General features: G+C 40.5%; 2 protein-coding genes across 4 annotated transcripts in view; one reads left to right on the plus strand and one right to left on the minus strand.

The window, feature by feature from the left end:
- Window positions 1–2,568: 2,568 nt before the first annotated feature.
- On the minus strand, window positions 2,569–6,642 carry atox1 (antioxidant 1 copper chaperone). Its single transcript, XM_040119466.1, has 4 exons — window positions 6,502–6,642; window positions 5,761–5,836; window positions 4,153–4,306; window positions 2,569–3,766 (listed from the first exon to the last, which is right to left on the minus strand). Exons 1-3 carry the CDS (start codon window positions 6,628–6,630, stop codon window positions 4,182–4,184), a joined length of 330 nt encoding a protein of 109 aa, XP_039975400.1. The 5' UTR covers window positions 6,631–6,642; the 3' UTR covers window positions 2,569–3,766; window positions 4,153–4,181.
- A 1,627-nt stretch (window positions 6,643–8,269) lies between these two features.
- slc36a1 (solute carrier family 36 member 1) overlaps window positions 8,270–23,419 on the plus strand; it is a 43,637-nt gene continuing 28,487 nt past the window's right edge. Inside the window, exons 1-8 of one of the 3 annotated variants that reach the window (XM_040119465.1) lie at window positions 8,270–8,511; window positions 12,489–12,588; window positions 14,445–14,559; window positions 14,695–14,785; window positions 15,738–15,826; window positions 18,622–18,711; window positions 19,450–19,534; window positions 21,622–21,849. In XM_040119465.1, the coding sequence (XP_039975399.1) occupies window positions 12,552–12,588; window positions 14,445–14,559; window positions 14,695–14,785; window positions 15,738–15,826; window positions 18,622–18,711; window positions 19,450–19,534; window positions 21,622–21,849 (735 nt within the window). In that variant the 5' untranslated portion in view covers window positions 8,270–8,511; window positions 12,489–12,551. Of the gene's footprint in view, window positions 8,512–12,412; window positions 12,589–14,444; window positions 14,560–14,694; window positions 14,786–15,737; window positions 15,827–18,621; window positions 18,712–19,449; window positions 19,535–21,621; window positions 21,850–23,419 lie in introns of all 3 variants that reach the window. The other 2 variants (XM_040119464.1, XM_040119463.1) reach the window with 2 other exon arrangements.

A 23,419-nucleotide genomic window follows, 5' to 3' on the forward strand; every position in this document is an offset into this window, starting at 1 on the left:
TATAAAATGTCAGAAACTAGTGGAAAAATGCTTGTGATTATTCCCTGAGGCCCAACTTAACGTATTCAAATTGCTTTTGATGGCTGAGCGACAGTCGAAAACTGTTCAGTTTACTATCGCAGAAAACTACAGAAACCACCAAATACTCACTTTTGAGAAGCTGGACCCAGTGAATTTTTTTTTGGCATTTTTGCTTAAAAATGACTTAAATGATCAATCCTTGATCAAAATAGTCGCCAGTTGTTTTTTTTAACAACCTACCAATCGATTTATCGACAAATCATTTCTGCTCTGGAGTACTGGTTGGTTTCTGGGTGCCTGGGGAAATAATGAAGCTGACATGTACTGTGGGGATCGATAGGGGGCCAACAACGATTTGTTTTGCCGTGCGAGCCCCCAGGAGGTTAATCCGGCCGTTTTTTTCTAAGTACAACGTTTTAAATCTTCTACTTGCAGGAAGCTACAGTTTGTCCTGGATGTTTCTGTCCGCTTCCAGTCTGCTGTCTCTGACCGCTCTGCTCACTGTCAGGCCTGCCATGACCAGAGGAAGGAAGGCCATCGCCACTCTGCTCCTCAACATCACCTCTAGTATAACACACAACTGACTCAAGCTGAACATTTTTAACCGTGCACAGGCCAAGATCACTGAGCATATCCTCATTCAGTAAAGCCCTCCTGCGCTCCAGGGAACAAACAGCGTCCTTCACTTGTTCCTGTACATACAGCAAACAGCAGATTAGCACTAAAACGCAGATCAGCAGTGGGTCAGTGAAGGTTGTGATTGGGGTGTTCTCTCTCTGTTTTGTCTGTGTTTCAGTGACTTTTTTTGCATTGCCTCTCACTGCATCAGTCTGGGTGAAAGTTTACTTAACATTACGGTATAGTCAGTAGGTAAGTAGGTAAGTTACCTGGCGACTAAGCAGTCCCATCTACACAGTTTTAGCAGGACCACTAAACCCTGAGTTAAGTGAAATGTCTTGCTCTTCGGCACTTTGACACTAGGTAGTCAAGCAAGGGTTAAAATCCTCAGACCCACATTTTTAGAAAAGGTCAAATCAGTGTCATTAAAGAGTAACTAACCACCTCGTTTGGGGTTTGACTTGCGGCTTTGCTGCAGTGCTGTACAGGCGTACGCTTTCGGGAGGGGTTACAAATGCAACAGACTCAAGTGTCTCAACCAGAAAGGGCAGGACGACACTGCATTTCAGCCTGGTGCCAAGTCACTCTCCTCTCGTTTAATCTACTTCCTCCCTTCCTGCAGTTGCTCTCTGTGCCGGCGCTCTGATCAACTTCCTGGTGTCCATCGAACAGCGGGAGCCTGAGCGGCTGCAGCATCTGGGCTGGACCTTCTACATCTGCTGCGCCACCCTCTTCTACGCCTCGCTGGTGACCGTGCTGCTGGGGGTCATTCACGGCGACGGCGGGCGGGTTGAACCGGCTGTCAGAGGTGGGGCGGCGGATCTGTCTGTGATAGCAGCCTGATGAACAGATAGATGAAAATGCATAAAATGTCACGTTCTATTGTCAAAACGTTGCAAGGTGTCACTGTATATTCACATTATAATACTTTATCTCTTATATGCAGTATATTTCATATGTACCACCGTTCAGCCACCACAATGAAACCGGGTTTAACGTTGTGGCCGATCCCCGTATTTACCGTGTCACTTTCCTCAGGAATATCAGGAAACCGTAATGTGATGTAAATTTACACTTATCTGTATCCTGCTCCTACTTCCCTCTGTGGCCTGTTTCTTGTGCTGCTGTAAGTCACTATATCAATAAAGTGTTCTCTGTGAATTTGTGGTTTCACACCTTAAGATATACACGACAAAAAGCAGCCATCTCGTGACGTATCTGGGCCTTAGGCTGCGTATCCCAACCTGGCCCAGCACCCGAGCAGCTGCCTTTCACACGGAGCTCTCAGCGGAGCTCAGTGTGCTAGAGTTCAGCCTGATTTGAACGGGGATAGCGATGAGGAATTTCAGCTATCTGCATTTCGTAACTTAATCAAACAGCTGACGGCGTGGCTGAAGCAAAGGTCTTTGTCTCGGTCTTTTAAACGTTGAGCTGCTTCCGGCCAACCGGTCCGAAATATCAAGGATTTTCATGATACTAACCATTTGTGTGAGGAATTACAGTGGAAAAAAAAAAGGATTAAAAAAGGGTAAACTGTTGTTTCTGAGCTCATCAGGAGAAAATAGAAGTTACGGCCTAGAGAGGAGACAGGTGCTACGTCTTTAAAACAGTTGAAAGATGTCAGTAAAGGGGGCACATCTTGAACAGACAGCGCCACCTGGTGGCTGAAGCACTGCCTTATTATGCAACCTGAACATTTTCACACAGTGTGGGGAGGTCCAGTGTGTTGCTCAGGGACACTTCAGCAGGCTGTGCATGAACACACACACACTTGGTAAACAGACAGACTTGCTATCCAACCGCCTGGATATGTGGTAAAAAAATCAGTGTAGACAAAAGAGCGTATGTCTGTTGTTCTTAGACGGGTTCTATTATCCCCCCTCATAAAGCTCTCTAGACAGAGCAGTAAAACAGTAAACCTTGACAAACTTAGGCAGAAATGATTTTATTTTATTTTCCATTTGTATACAACATATCAAGACAGGCCATCACAAAAAGCCCAGGAAAGGACGATTGTCTTTTTCCCCCCAAGTAACACGACAACAGCGTGAACTAAAGTATGTTACTGTGTGTTAGCAAATCTCAAGTGACGTGATTTACTTGACTCGTGATGTTAGTCGATCATCGTAGTGTAAACTGTGATGAAGCAGTGAGGAAGAAGCTTTACATAATAAAGTACAGCAGATGGTCCTAGAAGGAAAGAGAGAAGGACTGAGTTTCCCCCCTTGGTGCAGATCTACAGACACCTTCATGCATGGGAGAAGTTTTAAAAGGTGTTAATTCCAACAATACATGCAAGTGAGAGTATACCGAGTGAGAGTTTAGACAAATATTGTCAATAATTGCAGTGTTTTACAATACAGGGAATGTACTTCAGTTGTGTCAAAGGACTTTTGCTAGTGGCTTGTTTTTGCCGTTTTAAGGTGAACTCTTACACAAACAGGAGGGACAGTTACAAACATCACTTTCATACTCAACATGAAAACGTGCTTCAAATCTCAGGTTGCATGTTTTCCGTTTTTATTTCGCGCCTGGAAATTATATTTAGTTGAGAACGTGTACGGTGTCACTGCACAGCCCTGCTGTCTCCCCGTCTGGTTTTTTTTTTCCAGATAAAAAGGTAAATGAGAGCAGAGCAAAATATAAAACATCACTGCCACTTCAGGAAATCTAAAGACAAGAAGTAGGAAGACTGTGATTTCAGAAAAAAAACAAAAACAAAAAACACACTTTCCTCTCAACATCCAGTGTGTGTAAATCAGTCTTCCACACAGGAAGAACAGTTGTTAGAGTGCTTATTTAGGCCAGGCCGCTGTGTAGGAGGAGAAAGAGTATGGAACACAAACAAACAATCAATCAAGTATAGTGCTGCACATTTTTTTCTCCCCCACAGACAACAAGCACTAACATCATCATTTTGGGTTTGTTGACATTCTCCAAAGACACTCGCCAGTTCTGGCCTTGTAAATCGCAACACTGAAAGAAGATCTGCAACCAAAGGGGATTTTTGTGCGTGTAAGCTGCAGGAGTTGATGGCATCTGGGGGGGGTCCATCGGACTCTTCCTGACAGGTGAAGAACTTTAATTCCAGTATAAATGATCACTTTGCATCAGCAACAATGATTTCCTAAAGAAAACACACACACAAATAGAGAGGGAAAAAATAAGTGATCCGTTACATTTGTAAAAACCTTAGCAGATCAACTGATATTGAAAGTAGACTAATAAACTCTTTGTGAATTTAGATTAAATTTATCATTACAGAGAAAGATCAATAATATGTTGTGTTTTTTTTAAATTTCTGATTCAGGGAATATTGTTTCTAAAAGACAATACATTTAATAAAAGTAATAATTTAAGATTCTCCATCATTTCTGGTGGTCAGGAAAAAACTACAGATTTAGTTTATGCTGTCGGAAACATCAAACTGTGGGGAAATGAACATAAATCTATGAGCTCAGCTGGCAGGAAAAAAAAAAAAAGGACTTTAACACTCTACCACCATCATGTCACCTGTTCTACATGAGCAGAAGCAGACTCCTTCATTTAGTGCCGTTGTACTTGACCTCCTTCCCACATTTCTTCAGTGTCTCCATGAGAACCTCCACATCTTTGTCGGACTCGATCCAAACCAGTTTCTTGGGCAGGTCGACCTCAAACTTGACATCTGAGAGCAGAGGAAACAAACACTGTTTAATTCCAGGAAGCAACAGCACCGTAGATGCCCTGCAGTGCCTTGCATGACCGCTCTTGTAATACGCTGAATTGTATAAAGGAAAAGATTCACCATAAGACGCTTTAATTCTAACGTTTGTCATGTGTTATTCATTTCTGGCTCCAGTGCTCCAACAAAATAAATCTTTTCAACAATTTACCATCATGGATTGATGAGATCTGACAGTGTAAGAGGATCTGAAGGAACATATTTCCCTTAAAAGGTGCGTTTGGTCAGAACAGGTTTCTGGTTGTGTTGTCCCAGCCCAGACTATGGGACTGGTATGAGATAGAAAAACACAAGCCTCACTTAGGCATTCAACATTTCAACGACTAAGCCAAATAAAAGTTTATGCAACTGCATCAGGTGACTTTCTGGCTGACTTTAACATTCAGAGCCAAGAAGTCATGAGTGTGGTGCCTTTAAAACTTTGAAACTGCACTTTCACTTCTACTGAATTCTCTGTGAAAGGACAAAGGAGAGAGCTGCAGGCTCTTTTAAGATTATGCTATTAATTAATTGAACATTAAATATTATTTACCAAAGGCAATGTTGAGATTATCAAGAAACTAATTTTAAAAACTGGTTTCAGGTGGGGGAAAACGATACTAGTGTTTCTTCGGTGTCCTGCTGTTGGTTCCTCCACCACAAGTTTGCGTTGGAGGGCTACAGACGATTCACTTTATGTACAGTATGTATCTGTACGTATTTCAGCATAACAAGACAAAAATAGTCACAGCCGGCTTTAAAAGTTGAAATTAAAGAGTTTAACTACTGCTGATTTGGGTTTTTTAAATGTCGACACCAAATTATGTTGACTGCTGATAGTTTGTGCAAATATTCAATACCTACATGTTTATGATGTTTGATTGGCATTCTGTCTTTCGTACAGGTATTTATCCTTGTCACTGTACAGAAGTCTCTAAACCAGAATGCTGACCACAACTGGAAAACTACAAACTGTGTGAACCACAGACTAATGGAACCGTTTTAGGGTTAGAAACTCACAAGGCCACGGTTCTTACATTTAAAGGCAGGTAAACTCTTAAGTACTTTTGGCTTTAAAACTTTCATTAGAAGAAATTACGACTAAATACGCAGAGGAGCTATTATTTCATTGTTTATGTTGCAGATTAATGTTGTGCCGTTGAGGCCTGAGGGGGACACCCATCATAGTGTAAGTGGATGGCGTGGCTGGCCCATACATTGCTTTAAGAGAAGTCATAACCTGCAAACTGATACCCATGTCGTCCTGGGCTGCATTACACTGGCAGAACGTATTTGTCGTGCATTGATCGACGCTAGCCTGCGGAGAGGCCTCAAATAAGTTGAAGAACAAATGAGTCTTTCGGATCCTTCAGATCGTGTAGTGTGAAGGGGAAGAAGAAGACACACGTCAGCCTCACCTCCCAGTTTGTTGAGGACTCTGGTAACAGCTCCTGAACATCCCTCACACGTCATCGCCACCTCAAACTCGTGCTTCTGTTAGAGACAGATTCAATCATTTGCTGTTATCTCACTGTGCGTTTACTGAAGGTAACGATTCCCTTATTTATCACATTTGTTGTTAAATTCAGTACATCGACAACTCCGTTAGAGCACACAGATAACAACTGGGGATCACATTCTTTGAGCTATGATTAACAGTTGTTAACGATTAAGCAACTGATACTTTGCGATTCATTGATTAGCTTACGAACCATGAAAAAAAAAGGTCAAAAATGTCGCTGAAAAAGAAAAGAAAACCCCGAATATTCATCTTAAAATGATATATAACAAAGAAAAAAGTTCTTCACATTTGATAGGCACTCGTTTTTTTTCAGCTCTAACCCACTTCATGTCAAACACCAGCACTGATATTAATGTAACGTTAAAAACTAAACCGCCTCAGTTTCCTAATCCCATTGCTGATGCTAATCAAAGTTGGTGTTGGGTTCACGCTGTAACACAATCAGGTCAGTGAACGGTATCGATTTTGGCCTCTAACGACCCGTGGTTTTCAGTGGAAGAGATCGGTAACTTATAAATACGCCGACTACGGCTAGTTTAATAGCTAGCTTGCAAGCTAGTTAGCATTCCGACACGGAAATGCTTTCTTACTTAAAGCTAAACTTCACAACAGATAAAATATGGGCCAAAGGACTCACCGTCATGTTTGAAGTGATATGTCGAAATCTGCCGTCAGACCAGCTGTGGACTTGTACCTCTGCTCGCAGGTGATGCAAATACTGCGAAAGCCTCCCACAATACTGTCTGTCCGCAAAGCTAACTTTCATTAGCAGCAGGATTTCCGGTGTGAAAAAAAACAAGAAAAACTTATTTACAAAAGAACTTTTTTTTATGTTGCAATATTTCTGAGTCAATTATACATTTTTTTAAAAGTTCATGTTTACATATTATAATTATAATTATATAAATATTTTTCTTCTCTTTCTTCTGTATTTTATGCATCTTTTGTTAGTTCTATTTACGGTCTACTTTGTGAATAAAGTTTCAGAAAAAAAGAAAAAACTATTCACTTCCAGTTTTATTCAGAATACATTTCGGTTAACTTGACGCACAGCAAACGATCAGCCCGGTGACTTGCCTGGATGTTTGTCTTTTTTTTTTTTTTTTTTTTTTTTTTTTTTACAAGCGATTTCGAAAAACCTTAAGTTTCTTTGCACTTAGTTATTTGAGCAAATCGTGCAAGAGGAAGAGAGTATAAGCTGCGCAGGGAACCTCTAATCGTAGCCTCAGTGTCGTCTGGCTGCCCCGGTTCTCAAACCAAGCGCTACCATTCTGCTACTTTTTTTTTCCAAAATAAAAGCCCAATATTGAGTAACGACGAGTTTTCTTATGAAATACAGACTTGACGATGAAACACAAACAAAACGTCCTTTTATTAACAGGTTTCGGTGGAAACGTCGAAATTTAATCTTATATTTCCATAAATTGTATTTTGCTATATTGTCCTATTTTTTTGTCCCTGATTTTTTTTTTTAATCGTACAAAATTCAAGTACACACGTTTATAGATATTTAAGGCATAGTTCAACCGTACATTACTAGCTTACATTCACGTTGAGCAATATTAAAGACGGAAAAAAAGGACGACAAAAAACAAAAATACACACTCAAACATGAAAAGAGAATAATTTACCGAAGAGTGAGGGTCCCATTCAAGCAGTACAAACAAGTCCAGTAAAGTGTCCTTCATACACTGAAGGGATTTTGCAAGTAGGTTTTGTTCATTGTTCTATTTTTTCATTGGGGGTTTTGACCTTTAAATATTATTTACATCTATGAGTAAAATTGTTTGTTTTTTTTAAACCAGAAAATCCAAGTTTTCCTCCTTCGTTAGTGCTCCAGCTTTAACAGACATCCCAGGTTCAGTGAGGGCTCGTTAGGTGGAGTTGTATCAGACAAACATCGTTTTTCTTTCTAAACTCTTGTAGGGAATATTTTCTTCGGGTGGCCGACGCGGGCAGCTGCCCCGGGGCCCCAGCTTTTGCTCCATTAAATTGGGGTCTTCATAATTTGATCAATCAAATGTGTGTTTTTGATTCATTTGTATCAGAGAAGTACGATATCAACTGTCACTCGAGGGTCTCATGAATAAATCAATACAGGAGAGCGACAAACGCTGATGTTCATTGTCCGAAGGGAACTGGAATCGCCATTATCCAGGTAATAAAGGCGACCCCACCTCCCCTTTAGCTCTATTCTCTAAATGAACAGTTAGTATTAAATCACGTTAATCGCCATATGTAATAGGAACCTCCCAGAACGCGTTTTTCTCCGTCTCCTCGACTAAACAAGGACCGTATTTCCTCCAGAGGCAGGGCCGAAACATGTCAGCCTCAGCCCCAATATATCGAGTTTTAAACTCGCCAATGGAAACTCTGCCGGTTGTAATCCGTCTCCGTGGCAACAGCACGTCGAACACCAGGACACGCCGCGTCCTCGGCCGACCGGGTCACGTGACCACCCCGCTGGCTCGCCGACGCTGGGAGCCGAGCAGCAGACTCCCGTTCAGCGTTCAGTCGGTGCAGTGTCGCCGCCGGGCTGCGTTCGGTCACCGGGCATGGTCGCGGTATGAAAATCGGAGGTCTGCGGCGACGTTAGCCTCGCGCAAAGCCAGCCAGGACCGGAGAGAGGACACAAGGTTGCTCCGAGGTAGGTCGCTGTGCGTGGTGAGCCGTGTCGCTGGGTGTTTACGGGCACAAAGATGGCATCGGCTCGCAGAGCTAGCGCTGGCTAGCCCTGGTTTCGACGAACGTAGCGTTAGCTCCGCTAGATTTAATGTTTTGCGTCGAGTCGAAACAAAATAAAGAGGCGACAGGTTATTGCTTCTCGTTAACATAACCCCAGTAATCCCCATTCTAGCTCCCGTCTTCCTTTTCTTGCTGTTTCAGTCCCTTGTGTGTGTGTGTGTGTGTGTGTGTGTGTGTGTGTGTGTGTGTGTGTGTGTGTGTGTGTGTGTGTGTCGGAGGCAAATAGCCACTAAACCGTCTTTGCACAGCCCTATTTAACTGCTCTCTTGGCACAGCATAATTAATCATAAGCTCATTTGATGGTGCAGTTTCCTGGCCAGATCCCATCAGTGATGTTTGTCCCGGTTGTCTGCCTTATCACCGCGTCCATTGAGGCGACGGAAACACACTCACGTCTCCTGGCCAAAGATTAGTTTAAAATGATGGGATTATCTGGTTGATTTGGTCGGTCAGCAGTGTGTGTGTGTGTGTCCTGCCATGAAAGGACAACACCTCTCGTTTGAAAACATTAAAGATCAAATAAAGACGGACAAACACAGTAGACTTGGTGTGGCCGCACCCTGGTTAAACCTGAGCTGTGGGTTTGTTTACGGGTAACGCTGCATCCAGTTTCAGGTTTAATATTGACATTAGGGCCTTTTGAATTTTAAAGCTCACTATTGACACCTTTATGTAGTTTTTTGTTACTTGAGCTGAAAAGACTTCATGTCCTCTTTCACCACAGAATGAAGAAAACAATTATTCGGGTTTTGATACAATACTTAGTTGCAGCTTAAATACAGTATATACAATAACTAACGATTATTTTCATCAGCAATTACTCTTCTGATTATTTACTCTAAGGAACTGATTAATTGTCTTGTCTATAAAATGTCAGAAAAAGGAAAAAAAAAAAAAGAGATCCATCTAAGTTTCTCAGAGTTCGGCAGTGACCGCTTCGAATGTCTCGTTTTGTCTGACAAACAGTCCAAAATCCAAAGATATTAAGTTAACTGTTATATAAAACAGAGAAAAAGAGCAAATCTTCATATCTGAGAGGCTGAAAACAGCAAATCCTCTGCCATTTTGGTGAGAGCTGCAGGTTATATTTTCGGAATCGACCAAACGATTTATCGACTAAACGTTGAAGCTCTCTCTCTCCCTCATATTCATATATATACACACACAAACACACATATATAAATATACACACACAACTCTTTTTAGAAATAATAGACAAAAAGATCAATCAATGAATCACAAAAATATTTGTCAGAATAATTGGCATTGAAAAGAACTGTTAGTTGCAGGCCTAACAAGCATACAGCATACAAAAAAGCAAAGAAAAGAAAAAAAACAACTGTCAATTTCATATCCTCCAAAACTATATTTTCAGCTGCAGATCATGAACTGGTCTTATTATAATAGTGTAGTTAATATAAAATATTACCAAAATTTAATAAAAGTTATGTACATTCCCTCTCAGTAAAAATATAATATGGACCTTTGATGAAGAGGCTGCAGTTTTCTGTTGTTTTGGACTCTATTCTTGCCCTGCAAAGAACCCGTGAAGTATATCTTATTATTGATAACTAATAATCATGTTATTCAAAAATGGACTTCTTAATGGCTTTTTTGTTTCAGTTTTAAAGTGCTGGTGGCAGAAATTCCGCACTATGTTTAGAGACTTTGGCCTGCACACAGTTACACTACAGTTGTTGTGGAAATCTCCCAGAGGAACTGCTGGGAGAAATCAAGTTTCACTCTATTTGGGCAGTAGTTTTTCTTAAAAATATCACTGTTTAGTTGTACTGTGTAATGTTCAAGAATCAATAGTTTACAGTGCTAATGTGAGGTAGATGCAGGACAAATGTCTGAAGTGGGAATCCTACAATAGCTTTAAAAGCCTATATTTGTTTTGCAGGGGGTCTTCTTTGGTTAGAAGTCCAAGTTGTAATTTTTCCTATAAAAAACATACAATCCGATTTCACAAGCTGTTCTGAACTCATTCTACACGAAGCAGCAAAGATGTGGCATGAAGATTAAGGAAGTTGTGCTCGCTAGACGTGAAGTTGCAGTTGCAGGGAAATACGAACAATTTTGGTTCCTTAAAAATGTCTTATTAGTTTGAACTTTTTTTTGGTGTCCTTAAGCATTGAATCCGCAATGGACAGCAAAGCCTTTCTGCAAATCCATCTCTGATTAGAAACAGCAGCAGCAGCAGCAGCAGCAGCAGCAACACACAGCAGGTCATAAAGATGTTCTCACACATCCTGCTTTTGAACCAACAGCCCATATGCTGCTGTTATATAACAGCATGGCTTAGTGGGCTGGGGCTGCTAAGTGCCTTGCTCAAAGACCATCCAACACACCAGTATGTCAGCCCAAAGCTTACTGTAGAGGGAGAAAATGGTGCAGAGAAACATCAGATAATATTTTGAAGGGATCTGATTTTAAGCTGCAAGTGTTAACCAGGGCTGCAACCACAAGTTCTTTTCATTATCGATAAAATATGCTTATTATTTACTCTGATTAATTGTTTTGTCTATTAATTGTAGTAAAATAGTGAAGGAGGCCCATTATAATTTCCCGGAGCCCAACGTGATGTATTCAAATATCTCATTTTGTCCAACCAACAATCCAAAACTTCAAAATACCCAAGAAAGTATCATATATGAGTTAAAAGAGCAACAGCAAATCATTACCTTTGAGAAGCTCGAACCAGCAGACGTTTGGTATTTTTGTTTTAAAGTGAAATAAAACGGGTTATTTGATTATCAGAATAGTTGCAGATTAACTTTCTGTTGATAGACTAACGAATTGCATCTCTAGCAGTGTAGTTTGCCTCATAATCACAAACTGACGTTGATCAGTTCCAGTGAAGCAAAACATTTTTCTCAACCAGGTGCTGGTACACAAGTGAAATTTCAGACCTGAATGAAAAATTTCAAATGACTTTTTAGTTAAAGACTCAAAAAAGTGTTTCACTTATTGTTACTTTGAGCTTCACTCTGCAGAACGATGGCCAGTTGTGGTCCAACATGCAATGCTGAGAATAGACTACTCATGTATGTCACATCTTGTGTCCAGTGGTTAAAACTTTTGAAATGAAAATATTTGCATATTCATTGAGTAAGAAGGAGTGGATAGTGAGGAGGGGTTTAAGAATTTCGAAACGGGTGAAAAACCTCATCAGACACAAATTATCATTCAAAGCAGAAAAGTTTTACATGTTTTGAGGGAATCTTTAAAATTGTAAGTGTGGAAAGAAAGTAGTTACTTTCATTTACGCATTTAGCTGAATGATGTCTGCGGTCGATCAGATGCCAGTATGTTTCACTTTGAAATGGACAGAATATTTCCTTGCAAACACACACTGTCTGTCAAGGGTCGATTCCTACTGTCTTAGCTTTTTAAAATTCCCCTTTCAGAGCATGAGCATGTAGCAAAACGGAAAGAATTAACACAAATCAAAGCAAAAACACGGAGATTGTTTGCACATTTATTATGTTATATCGACATTGTGACAGTGTAAGAGCCAAATTTGTCTCCTTTTTTTTTTGGGCCAAACCATGTATTCTGTGGTAATGATCAATACAATATCATGGTTGAATTAGGTCCCCATGGGACCTGTTGTAAATTAAGGAACAGGACAACTTTATGGTAATACTGGATTGTTTCCATATTATTTTTTAAATTAATGTGAAGAGTACCTTGATTTGCCAGGTATTGAATTTGCTGGATTAGCCAGATCTTTTCATCTGGTAATTTTATCCAGAAACAGATTCTTAATTTATTTAGTTATTTATTTATTTATTTTTTAGCAAATGTATCACATCAGGATCGACATGGTATCTAATATTGGTATTGGTATCAATGCTGGACTCCCTGATCTCCCAGCATTAGGATCTGCGAGGCTGGGAGAGACGACACCCAGCCGTCCACAAAACCACCTGACCCAACATGATGGCCTCCAGCGATGTCGACATCCGAGGAGAAGGTATTCAAATTAAAAGTGCACTGTTTTTGCTGACGTAACACCGCCTTTAGTTATTAGATCCAAGTCTTAAAAACCGAAAGACTTTTTTTGTGGGAATGATAGTGTAGATACAGTATAATATAACGTAGGCCAATAGACGCAGTGGGATTATATGTAATCCCAGTTGGCAGGTAAACACTGAATCATCAAAGCAGCTTTGATTTCATTTACAAAGTCCCTCTGATGGCGTCGCTGGTGTCTTCGTTGACAAGAGGTCACACCACTGAAATATTCACCATGTTGTGACATGTTATCCACGACTTATTTAGTCATTAGAAGAATCCATGAAGTACCGATTTCGACTCTTCTTAGAGCAATCCTGTTGATCTTCTACTCTGATTCATCCTGAATTTTTAAAATATATTTACAGTGTCTGTGTTTGACCTCGCATTTAGTTGCCCTCTTTCCCCGTCTGAAATGATGTTAATGTGTCTTTTAAAGGTATTGGAGGGAAGTGTTGGTGTCTGTGTTTGATTGACAGCAGCTGGCAGGCTAACAAAGTGCCAGTAGGGAAGAAGAGACAAAATAAAATTGCGCTGTAGCTACATGTCATGGACCAACTGGGTGTTGTTAGTGCTACTGAAGAGTAAGGAGCACAGCAGCATATATCCGGACCCAAGTGGCATTTGCATTTATGTTTACGTTTTGTTTTATGTGCCGCAGCTGAGCAGCTACTTAGCAGTTTAGCATTTAAACTGGTGTTATCAGTGCACTCAACGTGCTAAGGTGCAGGACAAGACGCGTTCTAGTTTGTTAGATAAGAAGGAGACTTTAGCAGATAATGTGGGTTGTTCAGAGTCCGTGACAATGCTGCTTTAGGCGAAATTCAATTGGCTGTATTGAATTAAGGTCTCTATCTACGCAGACGGATACCAGAACGATTTTCTGTTGAATTAATGCAAAACAAGGCAACATCATGAAACCAGAAAGTATAAAACAGAAATTTATCCCAGATGGTTTCTATTTTTTCTTTTTTTTCCTCAAAGAGAAACACAAGTGATTTATAGAGCAGATAAAGTATGTATCCTGTAACAGACAAAAAACAACGTAATTCCGGTTGGACTGTAACTCATAAAAAACATGACCATTTGTTGTGTAGCAGTCAGGGGGCATCAAGGCCACTGTCATGCTAAACGAGTGTCCAGCTGAGAGGTCTGGAGCATTGGGCTGAGGGTTTTAAAGATGTTCTGAGTTTCACTTCACTATTAGTTTTCACACCGTGAGCGGACATTCAGCCCTGCTGATGCAACAATGAAAACTCCACTTTTCATCCCTCCTACACTAAAACTGTTACCTAACGGGTCTTCTCTCCGTGTAAAGGGGTAATAAGAGTCACAGTAGACTATAGGAAGGTTCACTGACGTCTTCTGTCTCTGTGCTAGAGCAGCAGGATCATGATAAGGTGATAGTGTGGTGGCCAAAATATAATTATTTTATAATAATTATAAATATAATAATTATTCCTCGGAGTTCATCTGTAATTTGGTTTTGCCACAGGATTTCTAAATTACCTTTGGATGCATTATTATATCGCTCCTGTTGAAATAAAAAAGAAATTGGAGGAATTAGTGGAATGTAGATGGGAAAAGGAGGAACACGTGTACACTGCACAGTTCTGCTTTGTTAAATCATAAAGTGACAAATTGTAAAATGTCACTCTCATGTTGTTTTCCATATTTTACCAGATTACATGTACTCTGCTGTAATCACACCAAGCCTATAAACTGATTAGGTTTTAGGATAATTCATTACCTTTGTGAGGTCCATATATAGAGTGTAATTAGTGGCATTTTTTCTCTTTGCTCTCCTTCTCCTAGGTTCTTTGTTTTCTGACCAAAATCCTTCAGAAATGGATGCTCTGTGTCCCTCTCCTCCTGGACCATCCAGACCCCAACGTCACTATGAGAGGATTGGGGGGCGGGCAGGAACTTCGTAAGTGTTACTAATCTTACATGCAGTTAACAGCCAACAGTCAGTAAGAACAGTGTCAAACAGTGAAACCCTAGTAAACATGTGGTGGTTCTGGTTCTAATGCAGATGTAACTGTTTTTTTTTCCCCTTCTCCAGTTTTTGTCAGACTCTCATCCACCTGTTGAAGGGGAACATTGGAACGGGGCTGCTGGGTCTGCCTCTGGCTGTCAAGAATGCAGGTCTGGTGGTAAGTACGCAGAGATTTTATCATCTAATCCCAGCAGGTCACAGGGCAGGTCTGGACACCAGAGGCTGAGGCCACGTTGACAAAGCTAAGGCCTTGCTAAAAAAGAAAAGGATGTAATAAGCTTAACATCGTAATATTTGAATTGCACTGGGCTCATCATGTTGAGTCTCCAGAAAAAGGGTTAACAAATTACAAGAACATCTTCATGGAACAAGTATTTAAGATTAATGACATATGAAGGCAGCATCCCTGTTTCAGATCCAGGGTTTCTGCAGTCACACGTGATCCCCCTTTTTCTTCACACCTCCTTTTCTTTACAGTACTCTGGAAGAATTCCCTTGTAATGTAAAGCATTTGTGCAGCAATGGCTGAGACAAGGCCAAAATATTGAATTTAGACAGCAGTAGGGCTGCAGTTATCAATTAATCTGCCAATTAATCATTTAATCATTTAGTCTATAAACCAGTAGAAAACTGAGAAAAATGGCCATCACAATAATCAAGAATAGTCCAAAACTCCATAATATTCAAGTTATCATAACATGAGACCAAGAAATCCAGCAAATACTCGCATTTGAGAACCACAAGAACCACGAGAACTTTTGAGAACCATTATGTTTTTAGCAATTTGTCTTGAAAAATGACTTAAGTAGTAGTCAATGATCAAAATAGTTGCTGATTCTTTTTCTTTTGTTTTGACTATTTGATAAATCAACGAATCGTGGCAGATCTAGACAGCAGCCTCTTAGGCCATATGAGTGAATCACTAATTAATGTACTTATATGGACACGTGGTTCAATTTGACAGACTTTATTTCAACTCATGGGACATTCCCATGTTCAACGGCATGTTTGAGTATTATGTTGTAACTTTGAGAAGATTACATATGTTAATCCCCCGGCTTTCCCTCCCTCTCCCTTTTCCCACTGTCTGTCCGTCTTTCTCCATCTAGCTCGGACCAGTCAGTCTGCTGTGTATGGGTGTCATCGCAGTCCACTGTATGAGGCTGCTGGTCAAATGTTCCCACCACCTCAGTGTAAAGTAAGTAAAAAGACCTCAGAAAGTCTGAACGCTTTAAAAACCGCTCTTTGCGCTGGATTTCTGTCATGTTAACCTACTTCCAGCAGGTCAACTGGAGTGAAATAGCAGAAAACATTTCAGCTCTCTGAAACGTCAATCGCAGACTTTGTAGTGTTTTGATGTCAGCGCCTCCTGACAAAGCAAAGGACTTCATGTACTCATGACATCATGCGCACTAACCGACCACAACACAGTGCAGCCGTTGTCTTGTTGCTTTTTAAGTAAGGAATTTGACTTTTTATTTTCCTCTCGCGCTTCTTCTAACGCTCCCTCCGGCTACACATTTAACGCACTGAAGGGGGTTGTAAGTTATCAATTTTTATTTCGTGATGACAGTATATATCATGAAATGCAGTGGTACATTATCTAGAAATCCAACCGAGCAACCCTTTATAGGGCAGCTCTGGGTTGTGCATTAATCGCAGGGTTGTCAGTTTGATGTCAAAGTGTCCTTGAGCAAGATAATAAACCCCAAGTGGCTCCAAATGGGCAGGCCAGCAGCTTGCATGGGTGAATGAGAGGCCAATTGTAAAGCACTTTGTCCTTCAGGGTAGAAAAGCGTCATAGAGGTGGTGTCCTTTTACCATTTACCATAAAATAACTAGACACAAATGACTCATATGGCAAATTAATTACCCGACAAATCAGTCATTGTCATTGACACTGATACTGATACACAAATCCTGTAAACTCAGTATTGCAGTAACGCCGTCTCTCTCATTGATGACCTGCCAGCAGCAGTGGAAGAAGTATTCAGATCCTTTACTTAAGTAGAAGTAGAAATACCATAGTCTAAAAATACTCCATTACATGTAAAAGTCCTGCAATCAAAATGTTACTTAAGTAACAACAAAAAAGTATTATCAGCAAAATGTACTTAAAAATCATAAGTAAAAGTACCTTTTAGCAGTGGTCCTTTCAGAGTGTTATATTGTTAATAATGCAATGTATTACTGGATATTATTATTTAATGTTGTATTTTGTCACTGTGTTCCCAGTTTTAGGTACTCGATAATCTGCTGGTCAATGTAATAGACAAGCACGATGTCATAATTTATAAGCTCCTAATAATGTGTTGCAGATAAAATTTTAATCTGAAGAGCAAATAGCAATTGAAGCTGTCTGAATGCACTTGGTTATTTTCCGCTGCTGATTAACAGCTTTGGCTGCAATGCAATTTGAGATGCTTTATTAAAAGGGTGGTTACCACAGTATAAACAGTAAAGAAAAACCTTTATGTATTGGTCAGATTGCCCCACTTGAAACCCGACTCTTAATCCAAAAGTGTCCTCCTCTTCTATGATGGCAGCAGATTTGTTTCGAGTGCTTTTGGGAAATGTCGGATTTTTATTTTTATGTATTCATTTTTTAACAGAAAAAAGGCAGGTCGACATAAGTTGGGTTCGACTTTTTCCGTGAGGTTTTAAACTAGTTTGTCTTTCCCTGTAGATGCAGCTGAAAACGTTTGCTTCCAAAACGCAGCCAGAGGATAACTTTCTGTCAGTGCCTCCATTTCCTCACAGCAGGTCCACTGTGGCTTGTTTCTGCCAAATAATGTAACTGTGCATGCTGTAAAACCACAGCTTCTGCTCTGCTCTCCTTGTCATGTGTTTACTTTCCTGCCCGCTGTGCAAACAGTGCCTTGTTTTGTTGTCGCCGGCTGACAGATTACACTCCACTTTAGTGCGTCTCCACCCTTTTCTGCAGTGTAATCAGTGGCGTTTCAGCGCAGAGCTCTGCAGTTCACCCGCTGAGGCCGTCACCGGCTCCACAAGCCAGACATAATGTAGCTTTTGCCAATCAGAAGCCGTGCAGTGCTGCAGTAAACGTTAACACAATGAGACCATAAACCTGAACAGTGATCCACGATCTGTTGTACAGCTGTCAGTGAGTTACAACTGAGGTGATTAACACACTCATGTGCACTCGTTATCAGAATCCCATTAGTTTGTGTTGCAGTTGATGCTGCCTGCGACAGTGAACCCGCGTGTCCACGCTGTCTCCCGCGCTAAGCCCAGTTCATAGAGGGATATACACCAGCCCTGCCGTGCTACAGAGGATTTAGCATGGATAGCATGGATGGATGAATGGCGTCTACAACAAGCCTCGGTCAGAAATAGCTTTCTACACAAACAAGTCACACATCAATCCGAGAAATGCAGAGAGGAAATGCTCATGGGAAAATGCTGCTGTAACCTTTTCTGAGATTCAGAGTGAGAATCATCACTTCCTGTTGTTGCCTTCTTCATATGCAGGGGCCACAGGTTGCATTTAATAAGCACTGTACCTACAGATATGCAGTTATCCATCCACATGTGGATGAAAAAATATTTGATTTCCAACTGTACACGTCATTAGCTGTTTTACTTTCTTCCCCGACCTACATCTGTTGTTCTTAGCAGCAGTAATGAACCATTTTATGCTTTCTTGACTGTTCATTGTTTCGTAATGTCGCGCTTATCTGATCTTAGCCGCATAAGGTTGTCCTACAAGTTGCATTTTCATTTTAGGCTTTTTGTTGGTGCACCGGGCAGCCTTCAGTGTGTGTGAATGTCTCTGAATGCGTGACTGCAAAGTGTGACCGTCAACATGAATAAACAGACATTAAGAACATACATCCAGTATCTACACAGGAATGCAGAATGAGATCTGTGCTCAGAGGCTGCCTCAGTTGCAGTGCTCTTGAAAGAGGGGATTGTATCTAAAACAGATGAACACGATGGCAGTTAAAGGATGTGAATATGTTTCTTGTCTAGGGTGAACAGGCCGTCTCTGACCTACGGCGAGGCGGCGCAGTACGGGATGGAAAACGTTTCGTGGCTGAGGAGACATTCGCAATGGGGAAAGTAGGGCAAATGTTTACCTGCTTTTTTAAAACCAGTTCTTGTTTTAAGCTCAAGTTATCCCCATACAACTGTATGTCATGGTTGATTTGTTGTTTGAATAACATTTTCAATAATGAATGGATAATCAACAAACAGTCAGTTGTTCAAATGGAGCAGTTCTTTCAAAGAAATGTGTATTTTGCCTAAAAGCAGTACCAAACTACATACATACTTCCAGTAACACTTGTGGACATTATGAGGTAATTATTCAGAAATACAAAGACCTGTAGGATGAAGCGTAACGAAAAATTCCGGCATGAAAATAGCCAAATGTAAAGGAGTAGTTCAACATCTTGGCAATGAGATTGAAACGACTCACTTATTTGCGCAGTAAATAGGAGGCTACTGCCAGCAGGAAGTTAGCTTAGCTTAGTGCCAAGGCTGGAAATGGGGTAAGAGCTAACCTGCGTCTGTCCAAAGATAAAAATACATACACCTACCAGCCTCTAAAGCTACCAGACTAAAGCATATTTCCCCAAATGTGGAGCTGTTCCTTCAGGCACTTTATATATTCTAGGCACAACATATTGCAAACATGGATGTCGGTCCAAAAATATCAGTGTTTCCCTTCAGAAAGCCATGTTGTTCATCTGTGTGATAGTTAATGAACTGTATCGGTCTCAGTATTTACTGTGCGAGGATTCTTACTCTCTGTCTGACCTCTTTTCTTCTTCATCTCTGTCTCTTTGTCTCGCGCAGACGGATGGTGAACTTGTTTCTGATCATTACGCAGCTGGGCTTCTGCTGCGTCTACTTTGTCTTCCTCAGTGACAATGTCAAGCAGGTCCTGATCAGACACATGCGCACACACACACACACACACACACACACACATACGTACACTGCATGTGACGTACGAGGCATTAACTGACACAGTTTTCCCGAGCTGAACCTTGATCCAAACACCAATGCTTAGACTTACTCTAGAATGATTTCTCTGTTTAAATGTTAACTTGTTGCTGCTTGTCAAAGCACTTCGTGGGACGGTTTGCTGTGTCAGCATAACGTACAGGTTACTGTGTGTCTCGATCCTGCCCAGCTCTAAAAATCTGAATAAATCCATACATGACCCAGTAAACGGAGAGATTGAGCACGCATCGAAGTGTGCAAACCGGGGTCTGTTTACTGTGACTGTGGACTTATGGCCTAACCTCAGTTGGGGTGGTCACATGAAGGTTATTTTAGTTTAAATGGCAGTCTCCGTCGTTATGCCTGAGTAATGGCCATGTATGTACATGTGCTCACTGAGAGAGTGAGTAGGTCTCAGTGCACGTTCAAAGTTTACACATACCACACTAGATACAAATAAATAGGTCGCTAGCAGTGAAGGGATAACAGTGATTTCCATAACAGCAGAGAAAGGGTTTACATACACCAGCTTCAAAAGAACAAATTAAGAGAACCCCAGACAACATCTAACAACTCCTGCACACCCTACAGCATGCCGTCGCAAGGCTACAATGGAATTTCTTGTACGTGCGGTGGAAATAGAGACAGACTAAGATACAGATGTACAGAATTTGGAGGAACATAAGACCAATTTGAATCTTTCATACATGAGAAAATGTGTACATCATCAACACTGTCACATTTCTGCTTTATAATATTTCTATAACCTAACTTTATTTTAATTTATTGTCTTGAATTAGAGACGGCCAAGTTTAGATTCTCTGGCCAAAGCATGTTTTTATGTGTCCAGAAAACAAAATATTCACATGACAAAACACCATGAAACGCACTTAGTTATTAAGATAATCTCTTAGACAATCTGAATATTATCAGCCAGGTTTGACGCAGGTTCTCTCTTCTGCTTTTTTGTCCAGTCACACACTTCTATATCATCCATGGTTGTTTGCTTTATCTATGATTGCTGTGACCTGACCCCTGATATCTTTACCACCAACTGACCCACTGATGTGCTTGCAGATGTTGAAAGTTACATCGGTTGAATGGCTTTCAGTGCACTTTTTTTTAATTTTTAACCTAGAACAACGCAGTTTGCATTTTGTGTGTACACTATGAGCAGATCTAATTAAAAACAAACCAACCTTTCTGCATCGGAATCAGGCCGGGTCCCTAAATTCTGGCCAGTAAAATGGTAGTCCTGGATAGACTCGATATGTGTAGGACACTATCTTACCACTAGATGGTGGTGTCTGTCTGCTGTGGTGGTCTGGTCTCAAGCTGGTACTACACCATATCAAGCAGAGTCCAGTACTGAGTATTGAGGTTAGGGTTTTTTTTGTTTGTTTGTTTTTTCAATATATTTGTATCAAGCAGTCCATTACAAGAGAGAGATAAACCTTTTTTTTTTTTTTTAATTTATAACTTCTGAGCACCTCCCTCACCCGATTGTCTACATACATAAATAAATAATACAAACAATAATTACAGAGGGCACTAGAGTGTAGATCAAAGATAAAAACATACAATCACGGGTAAATACATATAAAAAAAAAAAAAATTAAAATACAATAAAAAGATAAATATTGACCATAAATAAGAAAAATTATGTGAAAGCATTGACAGTGGTCACAGGCACAATCAGACGAACAAAATTTTATTAGCCCTTTTGTACAGGTTAATGCAAATGACTGATTAACTGTCCCTAAAAGAATTTTCTTTTTTTTGTTAGCAATTTTGTGACTAATGCACAAAGAAATAAAAAGAAGATGAAATATAAAAAATCTAAAATAATAAAACCAATAAAATAGATCAAAATAAAAAAGAAACTAGATAAAAGACACCGACAAGGAAAATATATGGGAGGGAATAAAAACTGTAAAAAAATCAGTGAATCAGTTTCCGTTCTTCTCACATATGAACAGACTCATTTCTCTTTTCTCCCCTCGTCCACTCGGCCTTTACCAGGTGGTGGAAGCAGCCAACGCGACCACCTTCAGCTGCCACATGAACTACACCAACCAGACGCAGGTCCTGGTGCCGAGCTTCGATTCCCGTCTCTACATGCTCTGCTTCCTGCCCGCCACCATCGTGCTGGTTTTCACCCGAAACCTGAAGTACCTGGCTCCTCTGTCTCTGGTGGCTAATCTGGTCATGACCGTCAGCTTGGTCCTCATCTACTTCTACTCTCTCACGGTAAACACCAGATTTATCACTCGTTTCTGGTATGTTGTGTGTGTGTGTGTGTTTTACCTGTGCAACTCCACCTTTTGTCCCACTGCCTCGTTTACAGGACACCGCATTACGTGCGACTGATTCACAATAAAAGCCACCTCGTGTTTCCCCGGTGAAATTCTTTCAATGTGAAGCAGCAGAAGGAGGAAATTTTGGTTTTGCATTAGTAGTAACTGTGGTGGGAGGGTTCAAACTAAATAGTGACGCTGATATCAATAAGGGAAAATTACAAACAGTACTGCTAGATTACTTGTTGCTTTGTTTCCTCAGAATCTCTCGTACCTAGGTAAGCGATTTGAATCTTGCACAGGAACAGCAGACTGTGCCACTAGTAAGAAAAACTACCATATTGAGAGGTAATTACATCGAATGGTCATTGCTGAAAAATGGCACACAGAATGCTCTTACTGTGTGTGTGTATATATATAAAGAGCACTTTGATTGACAGCATGAAAAACAGGCTCTGTTGATGGAAAGAGCAATTTTCTTCCTGTGGACATGTTTACTTTGACAAATGTCCTACGGTTCAGCTGTGGAAAACGACTTAAATGTTTTACTTTCATTCAGTTTCATTTTCACTTTAAATAAAGCTTTTTATTTATTTGATTTGCATTCATCGACACACAGAGCAGTGATGATTACTTTCTTCTGCTCTGCTGCCACAGCGATGCTTTCCCTGATCTGTGTCTTTGTCATGCCTGTGCAGACATATATCACCACAGCCTTTAGAAACACAAATGTACAAGTGAAAAATTAGGTTTCTCCAGCAGAAACCTGATAAAGGCAGTAATCTAATGTGATCTCTTCCTCGCTAAGGTTTACAGCCCCCGACCTTAAAGACTCACTTTTTCTCCGTGTCTTACACTCTGCCTCTTTGTTTCTACTTTGCTGATTGGTTTCTGGGGTTGTTGTGGATAACTGGACAACTGGTAGTGACAGAGGCTCCAGATTACCTGTTATTCCAGCTGTGGAGTATTTCATCATGCAGCTTCTGCCCTTTACAGATACATAGCAGTCATGTTCCCAGAGAAGCGGCCTTGCCTTGAAAAAAGCAATTTCTTGCATCGGAAACCTCACAAAGATTTAGCACTGAGAGATAAATGTTGCCCGTAGGGTGTTTCTGTGGCTGATGAATTACCTGAGCAAGGAATTTTGGGAAAACTAGAGCATAAAGGCTAGAGATAATTCGAAAACAGTCTGAAATCGCTTTCTTTTTATTGTTCGGATTGATTTTGTCACCTCACTGTATTTTAGCTCTGCAGTTAACACCAGAACGCATAATAATATTGAAGGGGTTCTTAGGTTCTTGCGCCAATTTCATTATTAATGACTTCACATCACCATTTTAAGGTTTTGGCTCCTTTAGGTGACCTTCATTGTAAGAGTAATATGAAATATGATCATACGAGGTGAAATCACAATGAGGTTTCCCTATAACAGCAAAGCAGCTTTAAGTCCAGCTGATACATTTAATTCAGAGTCATAGTTTGACTGTTCAGTGAAGTAAAAGGAATCAAGTCCAAAGACTCAC

The sequence above is a fragment of the Xiphias gladius genome, chromosome 23 (assembly GCF_016859285.1).
Source record: "Xiphias gladius isolate SHS-SW01 ecotype Sanya breed wild chromosome 23, ASM1685928v1, whole genome shotgun sequence".
NCBI lineage: Eukaryota > Metazoa > Chordata > Actinopteri > Istiophoriformes > Xiphiidae > Xiphias > Xiphias gladius.

Bases quoted from the DNA above. Each gene is read 5' to 3' on its own strand.
- atox1 (XM_040119466.1), bottom strand. From the start codon at position 6,630: ATGAAAGTTAGCTTTGCGGACAGACAGTATTGTGGGAGGCTTTCGCAG. The intron at 5,837-6,501 runs GTGAGTCCTTTG...TGTCTCTAACAG, and splicing joins ATATCACTTCAAACATGACG to AAGCACGAGTTTGAGGTGGC. The intron at 4,307-5,760 runs GTGAGGCTGACG...CTCTGCTCTCAG, and splicing joins AGTCCTCAACAAACTGGGAG to ATGTCAAGTTTGAGGTCGAC.